Below are 26,673 nucleotides of genomic sequence, written 5' to 3'. Positions count from 1 at the left end.
TCACCTCGGCAGGGCGGGGATGAGGAAATCCCCAACTCCCGTGTCCCAGAAACGGCTGCAGGTTGGTGTCGCTTGTCTAAAGAGGACACGAGCGTACTAGGGCTCATTTTAGGGCTGTTCTTGTCTCCCAGTGGGCACAGCCTGCCCAGGTCCCACCAGGCTGTCTGGAAGCCACGCACGTCCCCGCCCGGCTCGCACCTGGGCAGGAAGCCCCAGAGGCCGGCGGGACCGTCGCCCACGGGCCCTTTAAGAGGCGGCCGCGGCCCACGTGCGCCGTGACGTCAGAGCAGGAAGTGTTTGAGGAAGTCGTGCGGGGCTGACTGGGTCGAGATTCCCGATTTTAATGTGGTCAGGGGGGTGTCAGCGCCCGCAGTCCCGCCGCCCCAGCCCCCGCCTCCCCCGCCCCGCGTCCCCGCCGACAGGTGAGTCCCGCGGCGGACGGCGCGGGCCCAGGTGCCACCTGCAGACCCCGCGCCGCCGCCCGGCGGACTCTGCGCCCCCTGCCCGCGCGGGACGCTGGGGCCGGGCGGGGGCTCCGGGCGTGGGAACGGCTCGCGGTGCGCGTTGGAGTCGGGAAGCCCAGAACAGCCCTGGCTGGGGTGGGTGGTTCCCGGGGACGTGGTAAAGGCACACGTGAGTGGGGTAGAGCTCAGAAGCTGATTCTCTCCCTGGGGCAGAGCAGGGTGCTGGGCTGGGGTCCCCCCTGCTAGGACTGGGGGCGTGGGCACAGTCGCCCTGCAGAGACTTTCCCCAAGGCACCTGGGATGGGGGCGCGGGGAGACGAAAGTTGGCCACAAAGTTTGGGTAAACTGGTGTATTTACAAAATAAAAACCAGTTGTTTTTCTTCTCTCCCATCCAAGTGCAGTGGCATCTTAGCTTCTTCAGCCCCTTGAGTTCCATTTTTGCTTAACCTTAACTTTTTTTCTTTCAAATGATGTTTTTTGGGCCACTGTGTATGGCAGATTTCCATGTGTCAGGAACTGTTGCCCGTGCTTCACATGTGTCAGCATTTTTTAAATTTTTAACTATTATAGTACATAGTAGTTGTGTGTCATTGTAGGATACATGTGGTGTTTTGATGCAGGCCACAGTGTGAATTAATCAAATCAGGGTAATTGGGGTATCATCCCCTCAGGCATTTAATATTTCTTTGTGTTACGTTTTCACTCATTTAGTTATTTTAAAGTGTACCTTTAAATTTTTGAACCCTAACCTTTATTTATTTATTTTTTTTTTATTAAGTCATTTGTCCATAGGTCAAAAATACATTTATGCCCTTATGGGATTCGATGTGTTGATTATTTGTACAAATTGGAGTGCTTACATCCTACTAATCAACATAGCTTTCACCTCATTTACCCAATTACAGCATTAAGACGTTTGTGTCTTACATTGCAATTACAAGTTGAACCCTAACCTTTTGTCCTCCACACCAAATTGCTCGCAGAGTTAGCACAGCATCAGTATGAGCTGGTCACCTTCCCTGCCAACCCAGACATGTGGGCCCTGGGAAATGAAAGAACGCCTTGGGACCGGAGGATTTGGAAATGTCATCCGATGGCACAATCAGGTAGGGGCTCTGTGGAGGGTCCAGCCTGGCCAGAGGCAGGGCTGGAGGGCTGTGCCGAATGGGTAGAGGGGCTCACCTTTGGCCTGGGTGGTCTTGGGAGAGAGTGACCAGGGGGACTGGGAAAAGACCATCAGGACCGCCACACTGATTCTCCAGGTTAGTGGTTTTCAAGTTTTATTAACTATGCCACCTAAATATTACAGAAATAGTAAAAAAGGGCTAAGTTCTTGGGTGGGCATGACGGCTCATGCCTGTAATCATAGGACTTAGGGAGATTAGCAATTATATCATTACCAATCAACCTGACTTGACCATTAGTTCAGAACTAGCCTAAGCACCATAGCAAGACCATGTCTCTACAAAAAATAGAAAAATTAACTGGGCATCCTGGCACACCTGTAGTCTCAGCTACTGGGGGGTGGGAAGCTGAGGCAGGAGGATTGCTTGATCCCAGGAGTTTCAAGTTGCCTATGGTCATGCCACTGCCCTGTGTCCAGGCAATCAAACAAGATCCTGTTTCCAAAAAGGGAACAAAACAAAAACAAAAATACTAATTTTTAAAAATAATATTATATGTGTTTTAAATTATACATCTATAGAAGCAATAAATAACATACTGATAAATTATGTGCTGAGAAATGTTATGAATATGCAGAAATAGGCCGGGGCAGTGGCTTAAGCTTGCAATCCTAGCGCTGTGGGAGACTGAGGCAGAAGGATTGCTTGAGGTTAGGACTTCAAGACCCGTGCAAGAGTGAGACCCTGTCTCTACTAAAAATAGGAAAAGTAGCTGCATAGTGTGGCATGCACCTATATCCCAGCTATTTGGGAGACTGAGGCAGAAGGATTTCCTGAGCCCAGGCATTTGAAGTTGATGATGCCACTGCACTCTAGCCTGGGGTGGTAGAGCGAGACTCTATAAATATATAAATACACAAGTAGTTAGAAAATGAATTCATTAAAAATGTTTTTAAATATTTGCTAATTATGACGTTTGCAATACCACCTAGCACAAAATACACAGATCTGCATGAAAGTGAGAGTTATCATTAAGGATAATGATGAAAACACCTAGTTCCAGTAATTTTTATAATGTTGTATTATTTGAACTCATTAGTCTTTCAGTCTGATTAGATTCTCATTACACCTTATGTGACTGGCTTAAGCTTCCCACACTAGCAGCATCTGTCCTCCCTTATTCCTGTTTGTGGAATACGTGTTATACTCAGATGTACTGAAATTTTCTGCAGGAATCTCTTTAAGTCATTCGTTTGGTGAATCGTTTTATCACAATTGGATAGTACAGCCCATGTTTCTAAGTGGGGCGCACCTGGTCTGCAGCGTGTCCGCAGGCTCCTGTCTGTCACGTGGAATGCCTGCTCTCCCCAGGATGCTGGAGTACCGGACTTAGCGTGTGACCTTCTGAAAAATGATCTAGGAAAATACTGTACGGTTGAAGCTTCTTGTCTTTTCTTTTTTTTGGATTCCCATTGTGGATAACACCTTGGGTATATTTATTATTTGGAGACCATTGCTCTAGGGAATGCTTACTCACCAAATGGCTGTAATTAACTTTCTGCCCCAAATTCAGACCCACCTTGAAGGATGGAACTTTTGTTTTTTATTTTATTTTATTTTTTTTAGACAGAGCCTCAAGCTGTCGCCCTGGGTAGAGTGCTGTGGCATCACAGCTCACAGCAACCTCCAACTCCTGGGTTTAAGCGATTCTCTGGCCTCAGACTCCCAAGTAACTGGGACTACAGGTGCCCACCACAATGCCCAGCTATTTTTTGGTTGCAGTTGTCATTGTTGTTCGGCAGGCCCGGGCTGGATTTGAACCCGCCAGCTCTGGTGTATGTGGCTGGCGCCTTAGCCGCTTGAGCTACAGGCACCGAGCCTTGTTTTTTATTTTATTTGACACATAACTGTACATGTTTATGGGGTACATGTAGTGTTTTGATACATGTATACAATGTGTAATGGTTAAGTCAGGTTGATATATCTATATCCATTAGGCATTTATCATTTCTTTATGTTGGAAACATTCAAAGTCCTTTCCTATTCTGAAATGCACAATAACTTACGTTAACTGTAGTCTGTGCAGCTGTTCTGTCAAACACTGGAACTCATTCTTCCTGACTGTAACTTTTATTTTTTTGAGACAGTCTCACTTTGTTGCCCCGGGTAGAATGCCATGGCGTCACAGCTCACCTCAAACTCTTGGGCTTAAGCGATTCTCTTGCCTCAGCCTCCTAAGTAGCTGGGACTACAGGCGCCTGCCACAACGCCCAGCTGTTTTCTGGTTGCAGTTGTCACTGTTGTTTAGCAGGTCGGGCTGGGTTTGAACCCACCAGCCTGGGTGTATGTGACTGGCACCGTAACCACTCTGCTATAGGCGCTAGGCCATTCCTGACTGTAATTTTATACCAAATAACCAACATCTCTTCACCTCCCCTGCCCCCATCCTTCCCTGCTTCTGGGAACCACTATTCTGCTCTGTACATCTAAGAGACCAAATTTTGGGAGCTGAGATCACGCGGTGTTCTCTTTGTACATGTGGCATATCTCATCCATGTTGCTGCAGATGACAAGGGTTCCTTCTTTTTTGGTCTATATAATATTCCATTTGTGTATGTTCCATGTTTTCTTTACGTAGTCACTTGTTAATGGACACTTAGGTTTGATTTCATGTGCTGGCTGCTGTGAGTAGTGTCACCGTAAACATGGGACGTACCAATGTCCTTTCTTCTGAATATAGCTCTAGTAGTGGGACTGCTCAGTCATGTGGTATTTCTATTTTTAGTTGTTTGTGCAACTTCCATACTGCGTTTCACAATGGCTGCCCTAACTTATATTCCCACCAGTGTGGAAGCCTTCCACTTTCTCTGCGTCCTCACCAGCATTTGTTTGTTTTATCTTTTTAATAGTAGCCATTTTAACTGGGGTGAAATAGTATCTCATGGTGATTTTTATTTACATTTTCCTGATGATTAGTGATGTTTTTTCATACACCTGTCAGCTGTTTATATGTCTTTTGAGAAATGTCTGTTCAGATAATTTACCCATTTTTAAAACTGGATTATTTGGGGATTTTTTTTTTTTTTTTACCATTGATTTGCTTGAGTTCCTTATATATTCTGAGTGTTAATCCCTTGTGGGATGAATGGCTACCCGGTAATTTCTCCTGTTCTGAAGGTTGTCTCTTCACTCTGTTGATTGCTTCCTCTGCCGTGCAGAAGCTTTTCTATTTTAGTTTTTGTTACCAGTATTTTTGAGGTCTTATCCATAAAATCTCTTCCTGGACCAGTGTCCTCAAGCATTTCCCTTGGTTTTCTCTTGGTAGTTTCATAGGTCGGGGTCGTCCATGTAAGTCTTCAGCCCATTTTAGCTTGATTTCTGATCGGGGTAAGAGAAGGGATCTAGTTTCATTCTCGCCTGTGTGGATATCCAGTTTTCCCAGCACCGTTTATTGAATAGACTGTCCTCTCCCCATCGTCACCATGTTCTTCATGCCTTTGTTAGAAGTGAGTTGGCTGTCCATGTGTGGATTTTTTTTTTCCGGATTCTTGATTCTGTCATTGGTCTCTATCTTTGCTTTTATGTTAGTACCATGCTATCTGGGTTGCTGTGGCTTTGTGGTACATAGCAGAACCTCTGTAAGTTGACCACCCAAGGGACTGGAAAAAAACGGTCAACACACAGAGGTGGTCAACATAGGAACTGGGCCTGCTGTGCTGATACATTCGTGGGGTGCATGTCCTGTCTCCGAGTTAGGACAGCTTGAGGAGGCAGTCAGTGTGGGGAGGCGGTCAGTGTGGGGAGGCGGTAGAGTAGAGAGATTCTACTGTATTTTGAAGTCAGGGAACGTGATCCCCCTACCTTTCTTCTTTTTGTTGATTGCTTTGGGTATTTGGTCTTTTGGTTCCATATGAATTTTAGGATTTTCTATTTCTTTGAAGACTATTACAAGAATCTGTAGCTTGCTTTGGGTAGTATGGACATTTTAACAATATTAATTCTTCCAGTCCTTGAACACAGGATATTTTTCTACCTTTTTGCATGTCCTAAAAGGCACCTGTTTTTGTAATCAAGGGCTGTTGAGCACCTCTCTGGATGAAGGGCATGGAAAATTGTGAACCACTTCCCAAGAATCTGGCTGCAGGGAGGAGAGAGGGTCATTGTGGCTGCTAGTCAGCTAGGTCAGGGGTCATTCCAGATAGTCAGCTTCCTATAGCATTTAGTTAAAAGGTATCCTATGCCCTTCCCTGAGTCCTGCCAGCAGTGAGTGATAGAACTGTTCCCCAAGGAATGTGGGAGCCGGGGTAACATTCTCACACCCAACTGGAAACCAGAATTCCAGCAAATGCTATGGCTGAGGGGCCAGAGAAGTTAACTGACGCCCATGTGTCCCGGTCAGGGTGTAGTTTGGGGCCTGGCATTGAAACAGGAAGGCCAGAGTATTCTATAGCCCCACATGTACTGGGGCTGAACTGTTTCTAGATGGGCTGGTGCTTTAGGGTCAGCTTAGCTAGAGTCACCTTCAGGAAGGGTTTGGTCCAGGGGTGCTGGACGTCCATCACCTGGGGCTCCGCACAGCCTTTGTGCAGAGCTCTTGCCAGGTGGGATATGGGCCTAAGAAGCTGTGTGGGTGTGGATTAGTGCTACATTTATGGCTTTCCAGTTCCTTCCCTTTTCCAAAAATCTTAATTCTTTAGTTTTAAAGAAGCCAAAAGCCCAGACCCCTCCCCCTATCTGAGCCCTGCCTAGGCTGTCCACGCCTGTCTTTGCCTCAGCTCCTCTCCATGGGCTGCTGTGGGTCGCGGTGCTGAGCTCTCTCCGGGATGGCTGCCCACGCCTGTCTTTGCCTCAGCTCCTCTCCGTGGGCTGCTGTGGGTTGCGGTGCTGAGCTCTCTCCGGGATGGCTCCCCACGCCTGTCTTTGCCTCAGCTCCTCTCCGTGGGCTGCTGTGGGTTGCGGTGCTGAGCTCTCTCTGGGATGGCTGCTCACGCCTGTCTTTGCCACGGCTCCTCTCCTTGGGCTGCTGTGAGTCGCGGTGCTGAGCTCTCTCTGGGATGGCTGCCCACGCCTGTCTTTGCCACGGCTCCTCTCCGTGGGCTGCTGTGGGTCGCGGTGCTGAGCTCTCTCCGGGATGGCTGCCCACGCCTGTCTTTGCCACGGCTCCTCTCCGTGGGCTGCTGTGAGTCGCGGTGCTGAGCTCTCTCCGGGATGGCTGCCCACGCCTGTCTTAGCCACGGCTCCTCTCAGTGGGCTGCTGTGGGTCGCGGTGCTGAGCTCTCTCTGGGATGGCCTCCCTCTCCTTCACCTTTACGTCAGTGCTGCCTGCTCCTCCGCAGGCCTGTCTCAAAGGCTTCGTTCTACCGGAATTAGTTTTCAGCCCCGCTGGAGTGTATGGCTGGGGCTCGGAGTATCTGGCTGAGGCTCCACGTTCCTGGCCAGCCAGAGCCGCATCCGACTTTGGCGCTCCTTCTATGCCCCACAGCAAATGTCCAATGCTGTCTGTGTGTTCACTGTCAGCCCAGAGTATTTATTAAATGTCTATTATGAGTAGAAGGGTGGTAAAAGCAAACCTTTTTAGAGAAGGGAACAGCTATTAATCTACTAGTTATAAATGTCAACTCCCAGCAATGATCAGTGCCACTGGGAGAGGGACCCAGTGGCCAGAGACCTCTGGCAGGGGTGGGGTCAGTTGGGGTTGGGGGCTCTCCCGAGGAGGAGGCATTTGGCAGGGAAGTTGAGGGATTGGTAGGAGGGGGCTGGGCAGAGAGGTGGGGAAAAGGTCCAGGCGGAGGGAGTGCCCTGCCAAGAGGCCCCCTGGGTAGCGGGACTGAAGGCCAGCAGGACTGGGAGGATGTGCAGGGGCTACAGGGGACGGGCGGGAGGCAGGCCCTTCAGGGTAGCCCAGGAGGTTGTGTTTGATGGGAAGATGTTGGAGGGAGGTGAGCTCTGGCCACGGGGCACACTGGAAGGGCCTGGGGCGGGGAGTAGCATGCTGGGAAACCACCTCCCTGGGAAGAGCACCTTGACCCCGTCTTCACTCCCCCCAGGGCTGATTTGGAGCCATCAAAGGTTTAACAACTCAGGCTACAACTAGGAGGGGACTCCCTTGGCACTGCCCTGGTGATGTGGGGAGACCAGGTATGAAACCTTCAGAGTTGTCCAAGTGAGACATAGGGAGAAGCCTGCAGATTTAAGAGACATTTAAGGCAAAATTAACAGATTTTAGTGGAGACATAGAAAGTGGAGGGGGACCAGGCATGATGGCTCATGCTTGTAATCTCAGCACTTTAGGAGGCAAAGGCAGGAGGATCATTTGGTCTCAGGAGTTCAAGACCAGCCTGGACAATACAGCAAGACCCTATCTCTATGAAAAATAAGAAAAATTAGCTGGGTGTGGTGCATGTACCTGCAATTCCATCCACGGGCAGACCTGAGTTACAAACATCTGACTTAACATACAACTCACACTCGCAGACAGACGCTATCACATCACAGGTAATAGGAAATGTACCTGTTCCAACTTACATACAAATTCAACTTAAGAACAAACCTACAGAACCTGTCTTACTTGTAACCCTGGGGCTGCCTGTACTTGGGAGGCTAAGGCAGGAGGATTTCTAGAGTCCAGGAGTTTGAGGCTGTTGGTGAATTATAATCATGCCACCACTCCCTAGCCCGGGAAAAAAAGAAAGAAAGAAAAAAAGAAAGGGGATGAGGGGGTAGGAATGCCTGCTGAGAGGCCTGACTCAGGCAGGAAGTTCTCTACCGTCCTCCTGGGTCATTCCTCAGTTTGAGAAGTCCACAGAGTTGCTTTGGAGACACCTGGGAGAGGTCTTGAATCGGCGTCCAGGGTCAGAAGTTACCCAGTGTGTTCTCCACTGGATGCCCCTGTGTCCAGTGCCTCTGTCTGCTGGTTCCTCGGCCCCGGCCAGTGTAATGCTGGTCCTCCAGGTGCTTTGACTTGTCTACAGGGGAGAATCTTTAGTTATCACAGGGGAAATTATATGAAAGTGCCCCCCAACATTGGTATCTTTAGCCAGAGAAGTTGCACCTAATGATCAGAGCCATCACTTACTGAGGTCCTCCTCTGTGTCAGCGTTGGGCTAATATTTACGAACTCTGACAGTTAGACCAAGTGGTTTGCTAAAGTCTCATAGCCAACAAATGGCAGAGTTGGAATTTGGATCAGCCTGTGCTCCATCTGCCATGTTGTCTTCACAGTCTCTCTGAAGAGAAAAACTTCTGCATAAAATGGAGAAGATGGGCTCGGCACCTGTAGCTCAGCGACTAAGGCGCCAGCCACATACACTGAAGCTGGTGGGTTCGAACCCAGCCCGGGCCTGCCGAACAACAATGACAACTCCAACAAAAAACAGCTGGGCGTGGCAGGTGCCTGTAGTCCCACCTACTTGGGAGGCTGAGGCAAGAGAATCACTTAAGCCCAAAAGATTGCTATGAGCTGTGATGCCACAGCACTCCACCGAGGGCAACATAGTGAGACTCTGTCTCAAAAAGAAACAGAGAAGACGCTCAGAGTGGCATTCTGACCCTCCAAGGGTCTGTAGACTCTAGAGTGACTGTTCAATGTAACAGTGGCTGGGTGAAATTGCTGTTTTTATAGGTCAAAGCAGGTAAACATCAGCAATGACATTTGGTTGAGCCAGTATAGCAGCAGTTAGGATTTGGAAAGAGAGATTGCCCAGGCAGGAATGGTCAGCCAAGTGTCCACGGCAGCTGGGAATGGAGCAAGGCCTGCAAGGCTCTGTAGACTCTAGAGTGACAGAAATGAGGATGCAGAGGGCGGGGACGGAGGCGGGGCTGGTGAGGACACAGCCTGCTGGAGCAGGCCCCAGGCCCTGGGTCAGAGGCACACACGAGTCCTCAGAGAGCAGGAGGTGATGGCAGGCAGTGACTCTGCCCCTGGCCCTGCTCCTGTGCCTCAGACAAGGTGGGGTGTGGCTGCAGCCTCCTCTCTGCTGACCCCCCCGTACTTTTCTGCAGGAAACAGGGGAGCAGATCGCCATCAAGCAGTGCCGGCAGGAGCTCAGCCCCCGGAACCGCGAGCGTTGGTGCCTGGAGATCCAGATCATGAGAAGGTGAAGCTGGAGGAGAGGGCGGGGCAGCGGTCCAGGGGCCCCGGTGGCCACCAGTTCACCACATCTACAAGGCACAGATCTCGGTGCTGCTGGCAAGACACCAGTGGGATTATGGGGAGAGGGGACTGTCTTCCTGCTAAGGACTTCTGCAGGAGCAGCGTTTAAAGTCCGCACTGTGCCCTGCCAAGGGCTTTCGGTCAAATAAGTTAAAATAGTCAACATGGTGAATTGTCCTTTAAATCTTTCTGTCCCTTATATTGTAAACTCTGTGGCATGTGGCTCCCCAGTGCGGTCACTCTGTTGCAGATGTTTATTCCCTCAGTGTGGAGACAGGGCTTGTCCGCTAAACGGAGGCTGGCCTTCCAGCAGGGACAGTGGACTGTGTGTCAGTAAGCACCAGGAGAGCCAGCTGAGAGGACTTAGGAGGCTGCTCCTCTGCTAGCTTCTTTTTGTTTTTGTTTTTAATTTTTTTAAATTTTTTGTTGTTGGCGGTGGTGGTGTTTGTTTGTTTAGCAGGCCCAGGCCGGGTTTGAACCCACCAGCCCTGGTGTACGTAGCTGGCACCCTAACCACTGAGCTATGGACGCCAAGCCAGTTTTTGTTTTTTTAAGTGACAGGATCTTGCTCTGATAGCCAGGCTGGAGTGCAGTGGCATCATCTTAGCTCAGTGTGTCCTCACACTCCTGGGCTCCAGCCATCCTCCTGCCTCAGGCTTCCCAGTAGCTGGACTATAGGTGTAGCCCCCACGCCTACAGAGATGGGTCTTGCTGGCCTAGAACTCCTGGCCTCAAGTTATCCTCCCTCCTCAGCCTCCCAAAGTGCTGCGATTACAGGGGTGAGCCGCCTTGCCTGGCTTGGCTGCCCTCTTAGAGAGGAGGAGGCACCTCCTTCTTTGCCCAGCTACAGCTACCCACTTTGGCACGAGATTGGACGTCACCCTGCCTTCTCTGCTTTTAGAAGCAGTTGTGCAGTGCAGTAAGCTGGGGCGCTCTAAAGAATGCTACATCACGCAGGACGTCCCCAAGTTGATGGTGCTGACTGACGCAGGTGCCAAGGCCACTTGTCTGTCTAGGACCCTGTCTTCCTTCATTCACGTTCACGGTCCCAGGTTGCTCCAGGCCTTTGTGGTGAGGCGAGCTCAGATGAGCCCTGGAGAGAGAGGACAGGTCTGAACAGAAGCTAGGGTTCCACCCTACAGGCTTTTACTCCTTCCTAGGCTGAACCACCCCAACGTGGTAGCTGCCCGGGACGTCCCCGAGGGGATGCAGAACTTGGCCCCCAATGACTTGCCCCTGCTGGCCATGGAGTACTGCCAAGGAGGGGACCTCCGAAAGGTGAGACTTCTGGGCTGGTGTGGGGCACAGCCTGTCTGGGCAGGGGTGAGACACCAGAAGGGGAAATGGGGAGACCTCACCACTGCATCATCAGGAAGCTCGAGGAGCCACACCGGCTCTGGTGGGTTGCTTTCCCCCCTCTGCTGTGCCCACTCTGTGATGGTGTGTGTGTGAATCAAGAGACTGAATCAGAAGTGCTTATGAGAAAGGGAGGGTACGGCTTTCTGTACATTCTGCTCTGAGATTACCAAAGTGACAAGGGAAAAATCATCACCAGGTCTGGGCCCTGGGGAACTGGGTGAGTTCCAAAACAAACTTTTCCTCCCTCAGCATGTCAGGGCCACTTTAATCCTTCAGTGTCAGCCCTGCCGCTGTCCTTATTAGGAGGGACTTTTCTCCACAGATGTGGCAGTCCCACACTCAGGGTCAGGAGTGGAGCAGGAAGGGAGCCGGCTTAGTAATCAGGCGCCCGGCCCGGGCTCCAGATCCACCTGACTTGCCCGAGGGCTGTGCCTGCTCCCCTCTCTTTCCTGAGACGCACACTTCACGGGGTGACGGCAGCCCTCCTGACCTCACAATTCAGAATTCCCTCGCACGCCCTCACCTCGTTTGATTTTTAGCAACCCTGTGAGGGTGGTGTACAGATGAGATCCCACGTCAGGGGTGGGGGTTATCGGGGCTCTCCCAGCGGCAGGCCCAGAGTGTGGGCCACGGTCCACAGCCCACCTGCAGGCCACGTCTCCATGTGTGAGACTCAGCAGTGTCATGTCACATTACAAAAAGTTAAAGCTCTGAACAAAATATTTGTTTGTATGGAAAAAGAGCTCCCTCCACCTCTTTCCTCCAGAAGTCCATGATGTTGGGGCAAGGCAGGGGGTGCCCAGGCGCCTCTGCTCTCTTTCCCTGGCAGTTTCCTAGATGGACGTAACGTGCTATTCTTACTACTACTCTGGGCCTTGTACCTTCTTTTTTTTTTTAAAGGAAACTTTCCATGAGGGCTGACCTGCCCCGGTGACTCCCCGGGTGAGCGTGTCCGGGGTGGTGTTCACAGCAGGATGTGAACACAGTTGCTGGCACGGCCCCTGATGAGAAACAGGGAACTTTGACAGCTCTTCAGTTCTCCTCTTTATTTTCATAACCTTTGACAATCAGCCAGTTACTAACTGCAGTTTTGTAGAGATAAAATTGTGCCATTGTTGAGTGGAGAGTCCTTAGTGGGCAGCTGTGGGAAGTTGGCGGGATACAGTCAGATTACAGTGGGCTCCAGAGCAGGGCAGAGGTGTTTAGACTTGGTCTGCTAGGCGGCAAAGAGCCAGGAGGCCATGAAAGAAGGAAGAAGAAGAGAATTTCAACATGACTGACCTCGTGTGGGGTGCAGAGTGCTCGATGGGTGGGAGGTTGCTTCCTGAGGGGGCCTCCGTCCCATCATCCAGAGGGGTGCTCGGTGAGGGCATTGCAGCCCAGAGCTCATGTGATCTGTTATTTCCCTAGTTCTCCAAATGAGTTAGCCTGTCTTTGCTTACTCTAAAAAGTAAAAATCTACGCCCATGGGCTCTGAGAGACAAGTGTGGCTGGTGCATGAGGGAATGTAAGTCAGAATTGATTTTAAAAGTCTGTGTGTCATGAAGGTGGACGGATTCTTGAACATTTATGAATGTAAATGTTTACTGCTGACTGTAAGCCTCAGATGGAAAGTTGCTCTCCCTGCTGCTTCTTCATCTGAGGCCGCCTTCCAGCCTCCGAGGGGCAGACGGTCGGGAGGAGGCACAGGGCTAGCTGTTAGGCTCCAGTATCAGGTGGACTTGGCTCCGCTCTCCAGCGCCACCCTCCAGCAGCTGTGCGTGCTGGCAGATGTGCAGGCTGCTTGCCAGTTTCCTCACGTCTGCAATGGAGATGGCAGCCGCCTCACCTCTGGGGTGGTGGTGAGGATTAAGTGGGATAACGCAGGCAGAGCTTTGCTGAGCTGATCCTCCTAGAGTGTGGCCCAGTGCCAGACACGATAAGTGCTGAATTAATAAATAACACCTGTTGAATATTCTGAGCCACCATCATCACCTCACGTAGCCAAGCAATGTCAGGGAGTGGTCAGAGGGTGGGACTCCCAGGGTCAGAGAATCCGTTGAGGGTGAGCGTAGACTCCAGCTCCCTTCATTCAGAGTTATAGCAGCACCTGTGACTTGGAGCGTCTTCCACCTTAGAACACCCCAGACACCTGCAGCCAAGACCAGTGCTGAGTATGTGAGGGCCCAGCGGCTCTCGGAACCACCATTGCTGCTGCCAGCGTAGGCTCCTGCCACCTAAACCTGCTGGTGGTCTGTGACTGTTCCGTCTAATGCTGCTTCTCCCCTTCCCAACAGTACCTGAACCAGTTTGAGAACTGCTGCGGCCTCCGGGAAGGTGCCATCCTCACCCTGCTGAGCGACATTGGTAAATCCCAGCCCCAGGTGTCAGGCTGTAGCCTTTGGGGGAGTGTGCGGTGCCCCTGTGAGTCCCTGTAGAGCATAGAGGGGAGACACGTCGGTCCTGCCATTTTTGCGGAGGGTGGGAAGGGGGTGCTGGGAAGGGAGGTCAGCAAGGGCTCATCAGGCAGGCTCTGAACTCAAATAGATTCTCCTTCCTTCCTGATGAAGTCACCAAGTGAATTATGTATATAGAGTAACAGGTTTCCTTTCCCATTAAAAAGCTCCACTCCCTCCTTTCCTGGAAGCGGTGGAATGGGCTGTCATCTGAGTGCATTTCGTTCCTTGGCAGGGAACTTTTCCGCTCCCACATTGGCAGTTCCCTGCCACCACTTTCATAGGAAAAAGTGCCTTCGTTGAGTCCTTTTGTATTGTTGGAGTCCTCACAGGAGGGTCTCTGCCTTTGGCCTCAGGGGGAAGAGTGAATAACTCAACATGGGGAGGGCTCAGTCATGTAGGGGACGTAGAGGAGTCTCTGAGTCAGCACCTGACAGCAGAAGTGAGAGACACTTGCTTGGGGCTTTTAAAGAAAATCTCCAAGGTTGCTGGCACAGCTGATAGTTTGGGATCTACCAGGGGTGTCCAGTCTTTCGGCATCTCTGGGGCATGTTGGAAGAAGAGTCGTCTTGGGCCACGAATTAAATACACAAACGCAATGGAAAGCTGATGAGCAAAAAAAAAACATTCGTGGTATCTGCCACCACAGATTAGTGAAAAAGTCTTCACATAATCTGCTTGTGGCTCACGGGTGCAGGTGGGACACCCTCGGAGTTTTCCAGGTTTGTCTTTAGGGAATGTTCCCACATTTCATTCCTCCCTCTACCCCAGCCTCTTGAAGCTGTATACAACTTTTTTTTTTTTTTTTTTTGTAGAGACAGAGTCTCACTTTATGGCCCTCGGTAGAGTGCCGTGGCCTCACATAGCTCACAGCAACCTCCAACTCCTGGGCTTAAGTGATTTTCTTGCCTCAGCCTCCCGAGCAGCTGGGACTACAGGCGCCCGCCACAACGCCCGGCTTATTTTTTGGTTGCAGTTTGGCCAGGGCCGGGTTTGAACCTGCCACCCTCGGTATACGGGGCCAGCGCCCTACCGACTGAGCCACAGGCGCCGCCCTGTATACAACTTTCTGTTTGCTGAAACTTTTTCTATTAAAAATTTTCAAATACACGGAAAAGTTAAGAGGATCATGAAACTCAACATACCCTTCACCGAGGCCCACTTCACCCCAGTTGTACAGCCGTGTTCTCTGGCACTCAGCCTGGAAGGACAGGTGGTCCTCCAGTCCCTCAAACACTGGGCCTCGCTAGAGTGGGTCTGCCTCTTCCCCACTCAGCTTCTTTTGACCAACGAAATGAAGGGGGAAGAGTCAGGCAATGACATTTAAGGCTCAGATCTAAACAGTCTGACACAAAATTCCTGTCTGGCTGTGTCTCCTGTGTCTGTCCCTGTGAGCGGGGTTCATATTGAGGGCAAGCTGACGTGACGCCGGTTTTATCCACTGCTGGCCTACAGCTTCCTCTGTGCACTGTGCCACACGGGTGTCCTGGAAGGGCCTTCTCAGTTCTGCCTGGAAGAATTTCTGCCGCACAAGTCGGTTATGCAACCTGTTATCTTTTCTGTTGTTTTTGTTGTTTTATTTTTTACAATAGGCCATGTTATACTGATTGCATTTGCTGGGTGAAATCCCTCTATTAATAGTGTCCCGCCCCCAAGAAGTGTGTCACACACCGTGGCCCGTTTCCTTGATACCTGGCCACGAGCTCTGCCTATCCACATTACCTCGACTGTACCTTTATGCTTTTCTTAGTTTGTTCTCTGTTGGATTGGGTTCCAGTCAGGTTTGTAGGTTGGTAAATATTCTTTTGCTCTTCATGGGCAACTTTTATTAATACAGTAGAAGGTCCATAGCTGACCACCTACATTGACCGCCTCCTTAAGTTGACCTAATTTTCATAGACTGGACACACACCACATGTACGTATCAGTGGGCCTGGTTCCTCACGTTGACCACCTCCGTATGTTGACAGTTCGTTACAGTCCGTTGGGTGGTCAACTTACAGAGGTTCTACTACATTTTGTTTCTCTTTGGTTAGTACTTTGCCAAGTTATTTTTCTTTGATGTTATTTTTTTTTTTATTATTGTTTGGGATTCATTGTGATGTTATTCTTTAAAATATGTTTTTCACTCGTTAGGTTATTTATGCATTTAGCAAATAGTTGTTAAGAAAGCCTTTAAATTACTGGCTCAAGTCCACCCAAGTGTTTCCTTTCCCAGATAGCTTCTTACTTCCTCAGGTGATTCTCTACTCAGGTTACCAGACCTACTGCTTACATATTTGTTTGGTCTCAGGTGCATTTTGAATTCAGTCACCACTGAGTTGTGCAGTAGCTTTTGTATTATTAGTATTTATTCACATTGTATGTGTTACACATAAAGCAGAGTAATGAGTACAGGTAAGCTCTCCCGTAGGTGGACAGATATTAAATTCTATACATTATTTTTTTCTTCCCTCCGACCCCAAGTTGGAAATAATACTTTGAAGTATTCATACACTAGAATTAAAACTTTTTTCCCTTTCTCTTTTTCTTTCTTTCTTTTTTTGAGACAGAGTCTCATTTTGTAGAGTACTGTGGTGTTATAGCTCACAGTAACCTTAGACTCCTGGGCTCAAGCACTTCTCTTGCCTCAGCCTCCTGAGTAGCTGGGACTACAGGTGCCTGCCACAACACCCAGCTATTTTTAGAGGCAAGGTCTTGTTCTAGCTCAGGCTGGTCTTGAACTCCTGAGCTCAGGCAATCCGCTCATCTTGGCCTCCCAGAGTGCTGGGATTACAGGCATGAGCTACTGTGCCCGGCCTAAACTTTTTTTTTTTTTCCTTGTAAGACAGAGTCTTGTTCTGTTGCTTAAACTAGCGTGTTATGTTGTCATCTTAGCTCACAGCAACCTGAAATTCCTGGGCTCAAGCGGTCCTTTTGCGTCAGCCTCCCTAGTAGCTGGGCCTATAGGTGCCTGCCACAATGCCCAGCTAGTTTTTCTATTTTTTTTTTAGAGAGAGAGTCTCACTTTAATCACCCTCGGTTGAGGCCGTGGCATCACAGCTCACAGCAACCTCCAGCTCCTGGACTTAGGCGATTCTCTTGCCTCAGCCTCCTGAGCAGCTGGGACCACAGGCGCCCGCCACAACACCTGGCCATTTTTTTGTTGCAGTTTGGCCGGGGCCAGGTTTGAACCCGCCACCTTTGGCACATGGGGCCGGCGCCCTACCCACTGAGCCACAGGCACCGCCCAGCTAGTTTTTGTATTTTTAGTAGAGATGGGGTCTCACTCTTACTCAGGCTGGTCTTGAACCCCTGAACTCAAGCGATCCTCCCACCTCAGCCTCCCAGAGTGCTAGGATTATAGGCGTAAGCCACCAAGCCCGGCCTTGGATGTCTGTTTTACTAGCTGTAAAATGGTGGCGGTGCTCACTTCCTTAGAACATCGTGACAGTGACATGCGATGGTGCTCATGAGGCCCGGAGCATGGTCTCTGTTCCTAGCACGATGCACAGTCATATGTGTCAGCCCCTTTCTCCTCCCCTTTTGGATTTGGCCTCTCGGCATCCCTTTGGAAAAGCCTCAGGCCCTAACTTGGGTTATGACCTGGACAGGATCCAGTGGACAGAGAGGTGGCTGTCTTATGAGTCTTCCCTTCCTGAAAATGTTGAGTTGTCCTCAGACCCGTCCCCACCTCAGTCACTTGGATGTAGTCATATCCCCTGATTTCGGGTTGTAGTTGAGGTTGCCCATGGAATGTATTTTACTTCCATTTTCATTCGCAGTTTGTGTACCAGGTCAAATTTATTTCTCATGACTGAGCCAGAGCTTAAAAGCTTTTCTTGGAGATCTAACCTAACTATTTTGTATTTTCAAACATTTCCTGAGCATATTTTGGTCCAGTTTGTTCTATCTGGCAGAGAATAGCAGTGGCAACTGCAACGGAGGAAATGTGGGGCCCGCACTTGGAACGAACTTCAGATAAGTGGTGGAGCCGCACCCTTGACTGCTGGGTCCAGACTCATTGCCTTCTCTTCTGGGCTACACCTGCTGGGCCCTAATCTCTTCTGTGCTACTAACCTCCCAGAGGCGAGTGCTCAGAATGGCATCAAGGTAGGGCAGTGCCTGCGGCTCAAGGAGTAGGGTGCCGGCCCCATATACCGGAGATGGTGGGTTCAAACCCAGCCCCGGCCAAAAAAATAAAAAGGCATCAAGGTAGAGATGGATAGGGTTTTTCCAGTGAAACTTTAAATTGCCCAAGATGATGCTGCAGGGTCCACGTGAGAAAGTGAGCAGAAACCGGCTAGCACAGGGGTGGACCCACCCTGTGCTGCACTAGGATGAGCCTGGTAGCCATTGCCTTTATGCCAATGAGAGCTCTGGGGGCAGGTGCAGAGGCAGCTGGAAATGACTTGGATTTCCCAATAACGTGACCCTGAAGTAGCTGAAGGAAGTTATAAGTAAGTGGACACTATTTAAACAGGCTTGCTCGTTGTCCTTTGGAAAATATTGGAGTGTGTTTTCTTCTGCCCGTGGAGGAGGAAACCCCTGAGTGCTCAGGGTAAGGGCAGACCGTGACATTCCCTGTTCCTGAGAGCCCGGCTGTGTGATGGCCATGCCTTAGCAGATCTTAGACTGGAGTCTGTCTTCTGGGTTCTGCAGGTGGCCAGTTTGCTGGTGACTAACTGTCCTGTCCTTTGGGCCTTCGGAGCCCGTCCCCGTTTCTCTCTACTTTATTCTCTGTCACTATTGCTGTTCCTGCTGGAGCTTCTCCTGGCAGGCAGCCAGGACATCAGCAAGAGCACAGAGGATTTCAGAGAAAACACAGCTGCAGGGAGCTCCATTCCTGGAATCAGAGAATTGGGCACTCGGTTGAGTTTCTTCTTTGTCCTGCCACCTGCATCAGTCCAGCTGCACTGCTGAGTATGACCAAAGATGGCCACCTGCTCACTCGTATGTAACGTGTGTTGGAAAGCAGAGGTAGCAGGTTAACATGATGAGCACAGTAATGCGGAAGACAGCTGGCGTTCAGTCCTGGCTCCTCCACATTCCCAGCTCTGGAACCTTGGGCGAGACACGGAACGTTCTGGGCCTGAGCGTCCTCAGCTTTAGGGTGCGGGGTCTGGGCCTCTGCACTCCCTTCTCCCTGTTCCTGTGCCGCTTTTCCACTCTCCAGGAGCTGGTTTTCAGAATGGTGGCCTCAGAATGCCTCTGACGTTCCCCCGGCTGTCCTGCTTGATGCTTCCCCTGGGTGCCCTGCATCCTCTTCTCCAGGAGCCTTGCCCTCCTGGCTCTGTTCACTCCCCGCCCGCCTGTCGTCCCTCTCCAAACCTGGCCCAGTCACGCCCTATTGCTTCCCAGTAGTCTGTGTGCAGGCCGTTCTCAGGGCATCTTGATCACCCGCATTGTCCCCAAATCCAAGTCTTCACTTCTAATCCCCATCCCAAACTCCCCGCCACATCCACAGGATATTTCTACCGCATATCATTTCAAAATCAGAGTCCTAGACTTGTTCCTCAGCCAGATTCCTTTCTGACATCCTCTTCCTATGTCAGTGGGCCCCTCTCCCTGCCCGCTGCCCAGGCACGAATCTCAGAATCTGCCCTGTGCTCCACACCTTCCCACGCAGGGAGTCCCCAAACCCTGCCACTCCCTCGCACATCATGGACCCCACCCTCCCCATCTAGCCCACGGCCTTCTTGTCCCCCTGGTTATGCTGACCCATCTTTCATGCCTGCGAGAGGACTCCTTCATCAGAATCCACTGTTCAGTAAAGGCCAAGCCCCTTACCCAGGCATCTCTCCATCCACTGTGGCCAGCCTGCCACATGCAGGATGCCCAGAGCCCACCTGGAAGCTCCCCCACCAACTTCACATGCTGCTCCTTGCTGGGGTGCACTTCCTGAGGATCCCACACCGTCCTGTCCTTTGTGGGGTGGCTTCAGACCTGCCCTGCCTGTAGGGACTGCTCTGACCTGTCAGGCGTAGGGACTCTCCATGGGCCCCCCTCGGTTGCCTCTGATGCCTGCACTCATTGTGCGAGCTCTGCTGTATGTTGAGGTGGAGGCGGACTTCTGGGACTGGGCTCAGTTGACCAGACTGCAGTGAGGAAAGAAGACGCTTTGACTCGGCAGCTCACTTCCCACAGTGTGCACGGAAGACACCCTTAAATAGCACCTACCGAATGCATGTGGAAGTGAGCCTTGAATAACACCTACTGAATGCATGTGGGAGTGAGCCTTGAATACCGCCCACTGAATGCATGTGGGAGTGAGCCGGGCTCCAGCCTTGCTCACCTTGCTGATTAACCAGGGGCTGCTCTAGCCAAGAAGACTTGAGCTGGCTTGAGTCTTCCTTCACATGTCCACAGTTGGCCTTTCAACCTGTTTTGTTTGGAAAGCCCAGTGACACCCAGGTGGCTGTCACATTGCAGGCACCAGTGCATTTCCACTGAGGGACTGAACGTCCTGTTGCCCTCCCACTCCCTGGTGCCATTTTTCTCCTCTTATCTCTGTCTCAACTTTTTGGTTCCTTTATTTTTCCATTGCTTCTGTATGGAATGTATCTCAAATAGAAGCGTTCTCAGGGGAGCTTAGTAATCCCTTCAGACTGCTAGTGTGGGGAGTGGGCTCCATAGTCATGACCCTTACACACCTGCTCTTTGTGTGAGTCTGGCTGCTCCTGTCTATTCATTGTTTCCTGGTTTAAGATCTGAAAAAAATACACCGCAGTTGTGACTTGGAATCCTGGTTCATCAGTAAGAATTAAAGGATCGTCACATCCTTCAGTTAAATGTATGTCTTCCTCATGAGTTAAGGGAGGGCTTGGGTGTCCCCCTGGGCACCACTCCTGACAACGGCAGTGGGGAGTGGCTGTACTTTTCTGTGGTGTGTCCGTCACTTGGACCCTCTTAGAGGAGTGTCTCTCCTAGGAGAAGCCACTATGTTGTTTAAAGTTCTCACAGAGGGCAGCGCCCATAGCTCAGTGGGTAGGGCGCCGGCCACATACACCCAGGCTGGCGGGTCTGAACCTGGCCCAGGCCAGCTAAACAACAATGACAACTGCAACAAAAAAATAGCCAGGTGTTGTGGCGGGCGCCTGTAGTCCCAGCTACTTGGGAGGCTGAGGCAAGAGAATCGCTTAAGCCCAAGAGTTTGAGGTGAACTGTGACACCAAGACACTCTACCAAGGGCGACATAGTGAGCCTCTGTCTCAAAAAATAAAAAAAAAAAGAGTTCTCACGGAGTGGGTACTTCTTAAAATTCTCCTATAATTGGAACATGAGAAGTTAACTCTTAGCCTTTTATGTTTTGTGGTGTTAGTTTTCAGTTTTTATAAATGGTATTATGACTATAGCCAGGGATTTAAGGTTTTTTAAAAAAATAACTTCCAGACATAAGAGTATTTTTCGTTCTTTTTTCCTGGGAAGGGACAGAGTCTTGCTCTGTCATCTTGGGTAGAGGGCAGTAGTGTCATTGTAGCTCACAGGAACCTCAGACTCCTGGGCTCATGTGATCCTCTTGCCTCAGCTTCCCAGGTAGCTGGGACAATAGGCGTGTGTTACCACACCTGGCCTGTTTTTACATTTTTAACAGAGGTGGAGTCTCGCTCTTTAGGCTGGTCTTGAACTTCTGAGCTCAAGTGATCCTCCTGCCTTGGCCTCCCAGAGTGCCAGGGTTACAGGCAAGAGCCCCTGTGCCAGCCAAGAGTATTTTTTCTTAATCTCAGTTATCTTATATTCCATCAAATTTGAGCCCAGATTCCTGAGACAATTTTGCTGCATCTACTATTTTGTAAAATGTAGCACAGTCAGACTGAACCAAGTTTTGAAGCTTGTTCTGTGAGAGGAGTCATCTAGGAGGTCTTGCCTATCAGAATTTTTACTATTTTGGTCACACGCCCACTCAGTTCAAGAAACTACATGTAACAGTGCCTGCTAGATTCTTCACCTCCACACTGTTACGGTAAGTTGACCAAAGGATTGAGAATGAAGGACCACCCGAAAGTGAGGATGGAAGTTTGTCATGTACAGTTGCTTAAGCTTAAAAGAGTTACCTATTAATAGTAATCAGTGGGTTCCATTTCCGTGGTGCTGTCCCTCCTCACGGGTGACAACTCTCTCTCGCTGTGTGGGGAGCATGCTGGCAGGCTCTGTCAACTCTCTCTCGCTGTGTGGGGAGCTCTCAGGCTGTCTCAGGGCTCTTCTCCCAGGGGACTCTCAGACCAGCTCACCTCTGACACCGCATTATGTGCTGTAAGATGTTTCACCTCTAGCTGTGGGGGCCTTGTCTCAGTTTGGGCCCATGCCCCTTCTCAGATTACGATGAGTCTCAACTTATGTTTTGCTTTGGATCAAACCAATCTATACTTTTTACCAATCTATACGTATTATACACCCATACTCTTCAGCTGTGTGTCCTACACCAAAGTTGGTCACGGCTGAGTCCATCAGTGAGTGAACATTTCAACTCACCCCATGGCCTTGCTGCCTACCACCCCATCCAGGCTCAGGAGTCGTGCCATCCCCGTCTTCAGGGCTATGTTGGTGCAGTTCTTAGAGTGCCTTACTGTACTTTGCTTTGATTTTTTTTTTTAGACACAGTCTTACTTTGTTGCCCTGGGTAAAGTGTTGTGGTATCACCATAGCTCATAGCAACCTCAAACTCTTGGGTTCAAGAGATTCTCTTGCCTCAACCTCCCCCAGTAGCTGGAACTACAGGTGTGTGACACCACACTTAGCTAAGTTTTCTGTTTTTAATAGAGACAGGGTCTTGTTCTTGCTAGGCTGAGCTGAAGGGATTCTCCCACTTCTATTCTTCCTAGCCTCCCACAGTGCTAGGATTACAGGAGCCACTGCAGCTGGCCTGCTTTGATTTTTTAAAAATAAAAAATAGTAAAACAAAATTGAAAGCGCTGATAAGAACTTTGGTCTTTGAACTTAAATACAATTGGGAACACGGTGGAGTGGAACTTTTTAGGCACATGGAAAGCAGTATGCCTTTCATTTCTTTTGAACATTGATTGGACCTAAGCCAATGTACTGTGTCAGTTAGGAAAAAAAAGAAAAATAACAAGTATGAAATGTGAACGGATAGATGTAATCAGAGATTTTGTGATTCAAGTTGAGCATCTGAATATGAAATCTGAAATACTCTGATATCTGAAGCTTTTCTGAGCATTGCTATAATGCCACAAGTATAAAATTCCACACATAAGTACTTAACACACTTTGTTTCATGTGCAAAATTATTAAAAATATTGTAATAAAATTACCATCAGGCTGTAGGTATAAGGTGTATATGAAACAAATGAATTTCAAGTTTAAACTTGGGTCTCTTCCCTAAGATAGCTCATTGTGAACAGGCAGATATTCCAAAATCTAGGAAAACCCAAGTCCAAAACACTTCTGGTTCCAAGGTTTCACATCTGAGATGTCAGCCTGTGTGGCTAAATGTTCCGATCGGTAGCTCCCAGAATAAGGTGTACGTCAGTTGTTTGCGCTTTCAGTTTGACTTTGAAATGTGTTTTCAGGAAACGTTCAGCCCAGAGTCTCTGCAGTGCCTCTGCCTCTTTGATCACTTGGTTTCTGTAGAAGTCATTCTCCTGCTCCGGGGAGAGCCCTGTGTGTGTGTGTGTCAGAGAGAGTGGCGAGCGGGGGTGTGTGTGTGGCATGGAGAGGGCTCACTGTTAAACCTGTTAGTATCGTTACGCCTTTTGGCTTTTTTTTTTTCTCTAAACAAAACACAGGTCATACATTAACTTGGCAGCACATGGTTGACATATCTCTGCATCAGAAAGTCCAGATCTCAGGGCCGCCTGTTACAGTGCGTATCTGCCGTAATTAGTTCAACCACTTCCTCATGGTTGACTTTCAGTTTCTTCCTAAATATTTCAAATTATTTCATTCCAAGCTTTGTAATAAGTATCCTTATATCCTTATACGTGTGTCATGAAGCTTTTGATTTTATAAGGTAGATTCCCAGGAGGTGGAAATAGTGGGTCAAATAATAACATTGTGAAATTTCACAGATGGCTGGGGCACAGCGGCCCACGCCTGTCATTCCCAGCTGCTCAGGACGCTGAGGTGGGAGGATGCCTTGCTTCAACCCAGGAGGACAAGTACAGTCTGGGCGACATAGACCCTTGTCTCTAAAAGAAGAAATAAAACAGAAATAACATTAAAAATGTAACAGATCTTGAAGTGCTACCCATTTTTGCTCCTTCAGTAACATAGAGGAGAACTCTTTATTTCTCACCAAAAAGTCTTGCTTGTTGGTAGTGAAGAAGGCGTTTCAGTGTTGCTTTAGTTTGCATTTTGGGCTGTCATTGAGCTTGAGTGGTTGTATTTCTTCTTCTGTAAATGGCCACCTCCCGTCCTCTGCCCGTTTTCCTGCTGGGCTGTTTTCTTACTGATTGGTAAGAGCTTCAGCCCATTAGGTGCGTTTTCCCCGTGGTATATGTGTTGTACGTACAGGTTTTTTTTGTGTGTCTTTTACAAATAAATATATATATGTATGTATATATGTATATAAAGTATGTATATATATATATATATATATGTCTTTTATAAATAAAGCCAAAATCCTTTGTCTTTTGGCTTTATTTATAGCATCTTTTATTATAAACGTTTGAGACCTTTTTATGTTTTTTGTCCTGTTTTTCTTCGTGCGGTATAGTTTTCCTCACACAGCACTACTTTTCTGCTAAGTTTATGCCGTGGTGTTTTATAGAGTTGCGTGGAGGGATTGTTTTTCTTTTCCATTTCCTCTGGGTGTCACCGATGTAGAGAAAAGCTCTTCATTTGTATATACTTGTTGCTTCTAAACGACTTACGGAATTCTTTCCAGTTTTTAGTCTGTTGCATTCTCTAGGCAATCAAACCATTTTCAAATAAAGGTAATTTTATCTGTTTTTGATACTATTAAACCCATGTTTTTATCTTTTGTAGTCTTAGTTAGGACTTCTGTTAAAGTCACTAAATCTCTCTTGTGAGTGAACGTGAGGTCGGAGCGCAGATGGGATCTCTCGCTGCCCTGTGCCACGGCCCTCCTTGTGTGATGTCCTCACATTTCCTTTTCTGGCAAGAACCATGGGAGGCAGGGGCTTCACAGCCAGAGATGCTGCTTTCCCACCTTGGGCCCCTGCTCTTTGTTGCTGGGGATCCTATCCCTGAAGTCACACCCCCCACGGAGCCTGCAGGAGAACCTCGCCTGCAGTAAACACATGCTGAGCTGTGGAAGTTGGGTAGGGGGGCTCTTTATCTTGTGCCTGCTCACTTCTCAAAGCCACTTCTGACCGCACAGGATGCAGGAGCCTATGGCCGTAGTACTCTCTCCTCAGAGTGCCTGTCTTCCTTCCCACGTGGTGGAATTTTGAGCCACTAGACCTAAAGAAAGTCCCCTCCTCAAACTTTATTGGCATCAGCGTCACCCAGGAGTTTGTTAATGCTGCCAGTGGGGTCACCTTCAAAGTTTCTAATTCAGTGGGTCTGGGATGGGGCCCAAAAGTTTTGCATGTCTGACAAGAGTGGTTGCTGCTGTTCCTGACAATGCATTTTCAGAACCACCATTCTGGCCTGCAATCAGTGACCTCTTCCCACAGGGCTGAGAATTTCTTGCACAAATAAGCCAGATTCTGGTAGTAGTTGAAGTTCTGCTTATATAGGAAAGCCCCTCAGCCCCACTTGGGGGAGTGTCTTCCCAGGGCCCCTTCCCTGCACTATAAGTTTGTACACTGAAGTCACCGGACGTTTATGGTCACATGGTATTTGTATTTTACTGCATAGGAGATTCTGAAATGAGAAGCCTTTTTTAAGTTTAATAAAAATTCATTCTCTGGGCTCAACGCCCATAGCACAGTAGTTACAGCATCAGCCACATATACCAAGGCTGGTGGGTTTGAACCCAGCCCGGGCCAGCTAAGCAACAATGACAACTGCAACAAAAACAGCCGGTCATTGTGGCAGGCACCTGTAGTCCCAGCTACTGGGAGGCTGAGGCAAGAGAATCACTTAAGCCTGGGAGTTTGAGGTTGCTGTGAGCTGTGACGCCACAGCACTCTTACCCAGGGCGACATAGTGAGACTCTTGTCTCAAAAATAAAAAATTCACTCCCCTTTCTATGCCTTCAGCCTCTGCGCTTAGATACCTTCATGAAAACAGAATCATCCATCGGGACCTTAAGCCAGAGAACATCGTTCTGCAGCAAGGAGAGCAAAGAGTGAGTGAGCCGGGGCTGGACACCCTGGGGGCTCCCCACGGAGCTGCTCTGGTGGAGCCGGGGCTGGACACCCTGGGGGCTCCCCACGGAGCTGCTCTGGTGGAGCCGGGGCTGGACACCCTGGGGGCTCCCCACGGAGCTGCTCTGGTGGAGCAGGGGCTGGACACACTGGGGGCTCCCCACAGAGCTGCTCTGGTGGAGCAGGGGCCGGACACCCTGGGGGCTCCCCACGGAGCTGCTCTGGTGGAGCCGGGGCCGGACACCCTGGGGGCTCCCCACGGAGCTGCTCTGGTGGAGCCAGGGCTACTTGGTGGGGGTGTCCGTGTCTGCATTTCCTAGAGTGATGCTTTCAGGCTCTGGGAATGCTTTTTGGTTGGAACAGAATTCAGCAAACAGTTGTCACTTGCATATTGAGGCCAGTTGGAATGGGTCACATTGCACAAGTTGCTGGAATTGGATAAGGAAAATAACGTCTGTCTTCCTACCTCTACCCCCAACCTTGGAGACTAGCACTTCTTGAAAATGGGCTTTTGTTGTCTGTGTTTTGGGACCCTCACCTGCGGATGCTGAATGGCAGCCCCTGGCACTCGGGCTGGGTTGCCTGGGAAGAAGCTTTTGGAGCTGGCGCCCGCCCGCTGGGCCTGGGCCTGCCTGCAGGTCCCCAAGAGCTCGTGGTGACCCTCTTGTGGCCACCCTGCTTGGGCGTGATGGGGACCTCCCCGTGGGGCTTGCTGCTGCATCCTTTCACCACTTTGTTTGTTCAGCTCCTGGGTCCCCTAATCCCTTCTGATGCTACTTCCTTCAACACCTGAGGCCTGGCCATGACTGCCACAGTGCTCACCTTTGTTCCAGCTCACACTCATCCCTGCCAGGGCGTCTACGACTTGAGAACTGAAGCCACTTACTAGAAGGAGGCTGGCTTGGCCTTTTGTGTGTGTAGTC

General features: G+C 49.7%; 1 protein-coding gene across 5 annotated transcripts in view; it reads left to right on the top strand.

Annotated features, from left to right (window-relative positions):
- Positions 1-293: 293 nt before the first annotated feature.
- IKBKB (inhibitor of nuclear factor kappa B kinase subunit beta) overlaps positions 294-26,673 on the top strand; it is a 47,061-nt gene continuing 20,681 nt past the window's right edge. For 3 of the 5 annotated variants that reach the window (XM_053578324.1, XM_053578322.1, XM_053578325.1), the window contains exons 1-6: positions 294-422; positions 1,449-1,571; positions 9,591-9,685; positions 10,902-11,019; positions 13,377-13,446; positions 25,643-25,731. In XM_053578324.1, the coding sequence (XP_053434299.1) occupies positions 1,467-1,571; positions 9,591-9,685; positions 10,902-11,019; positions 13,377-13,446; positions 25,643-25,731 (477 nt within the window). In that variant the 5' untranslated portion in view covers positions 294-422; positions 1,449-1,466. Of the gene's footprint in view, positions 423-549; positions 634-1,448; positions 1,572-9,570; positions 9,686-10,901; positions 11,020-13,376; positions 13,447-25,642; positions 25,732-26,673 lie in introns of those variants that run through there. The other 2 variants (XM_053578323.1, XM_053578326.1) reach the window with 2 other exon arrangements.

This window comes from Nycticebus coucang, chromosome 24 (assembly GCF_027406575.1).
Source record: "Nycticebus coucang isolate mNycCou1 chromosome 24, mNycCou1.pri, whole genome shotgun sequence".
In the NCBI taxonomy this organism is placed as follows: domain Eukaryota; kingdom Metazoa; phylum Chordata; class Mammalia; order Primates; family Lorisidae; genus Nycticebus; species Nycticebus coucang.
Note: the sequence above shows the minus strand (reverse complement) of the source record. Positions and strands in the feature narration are given on the sequence as shown.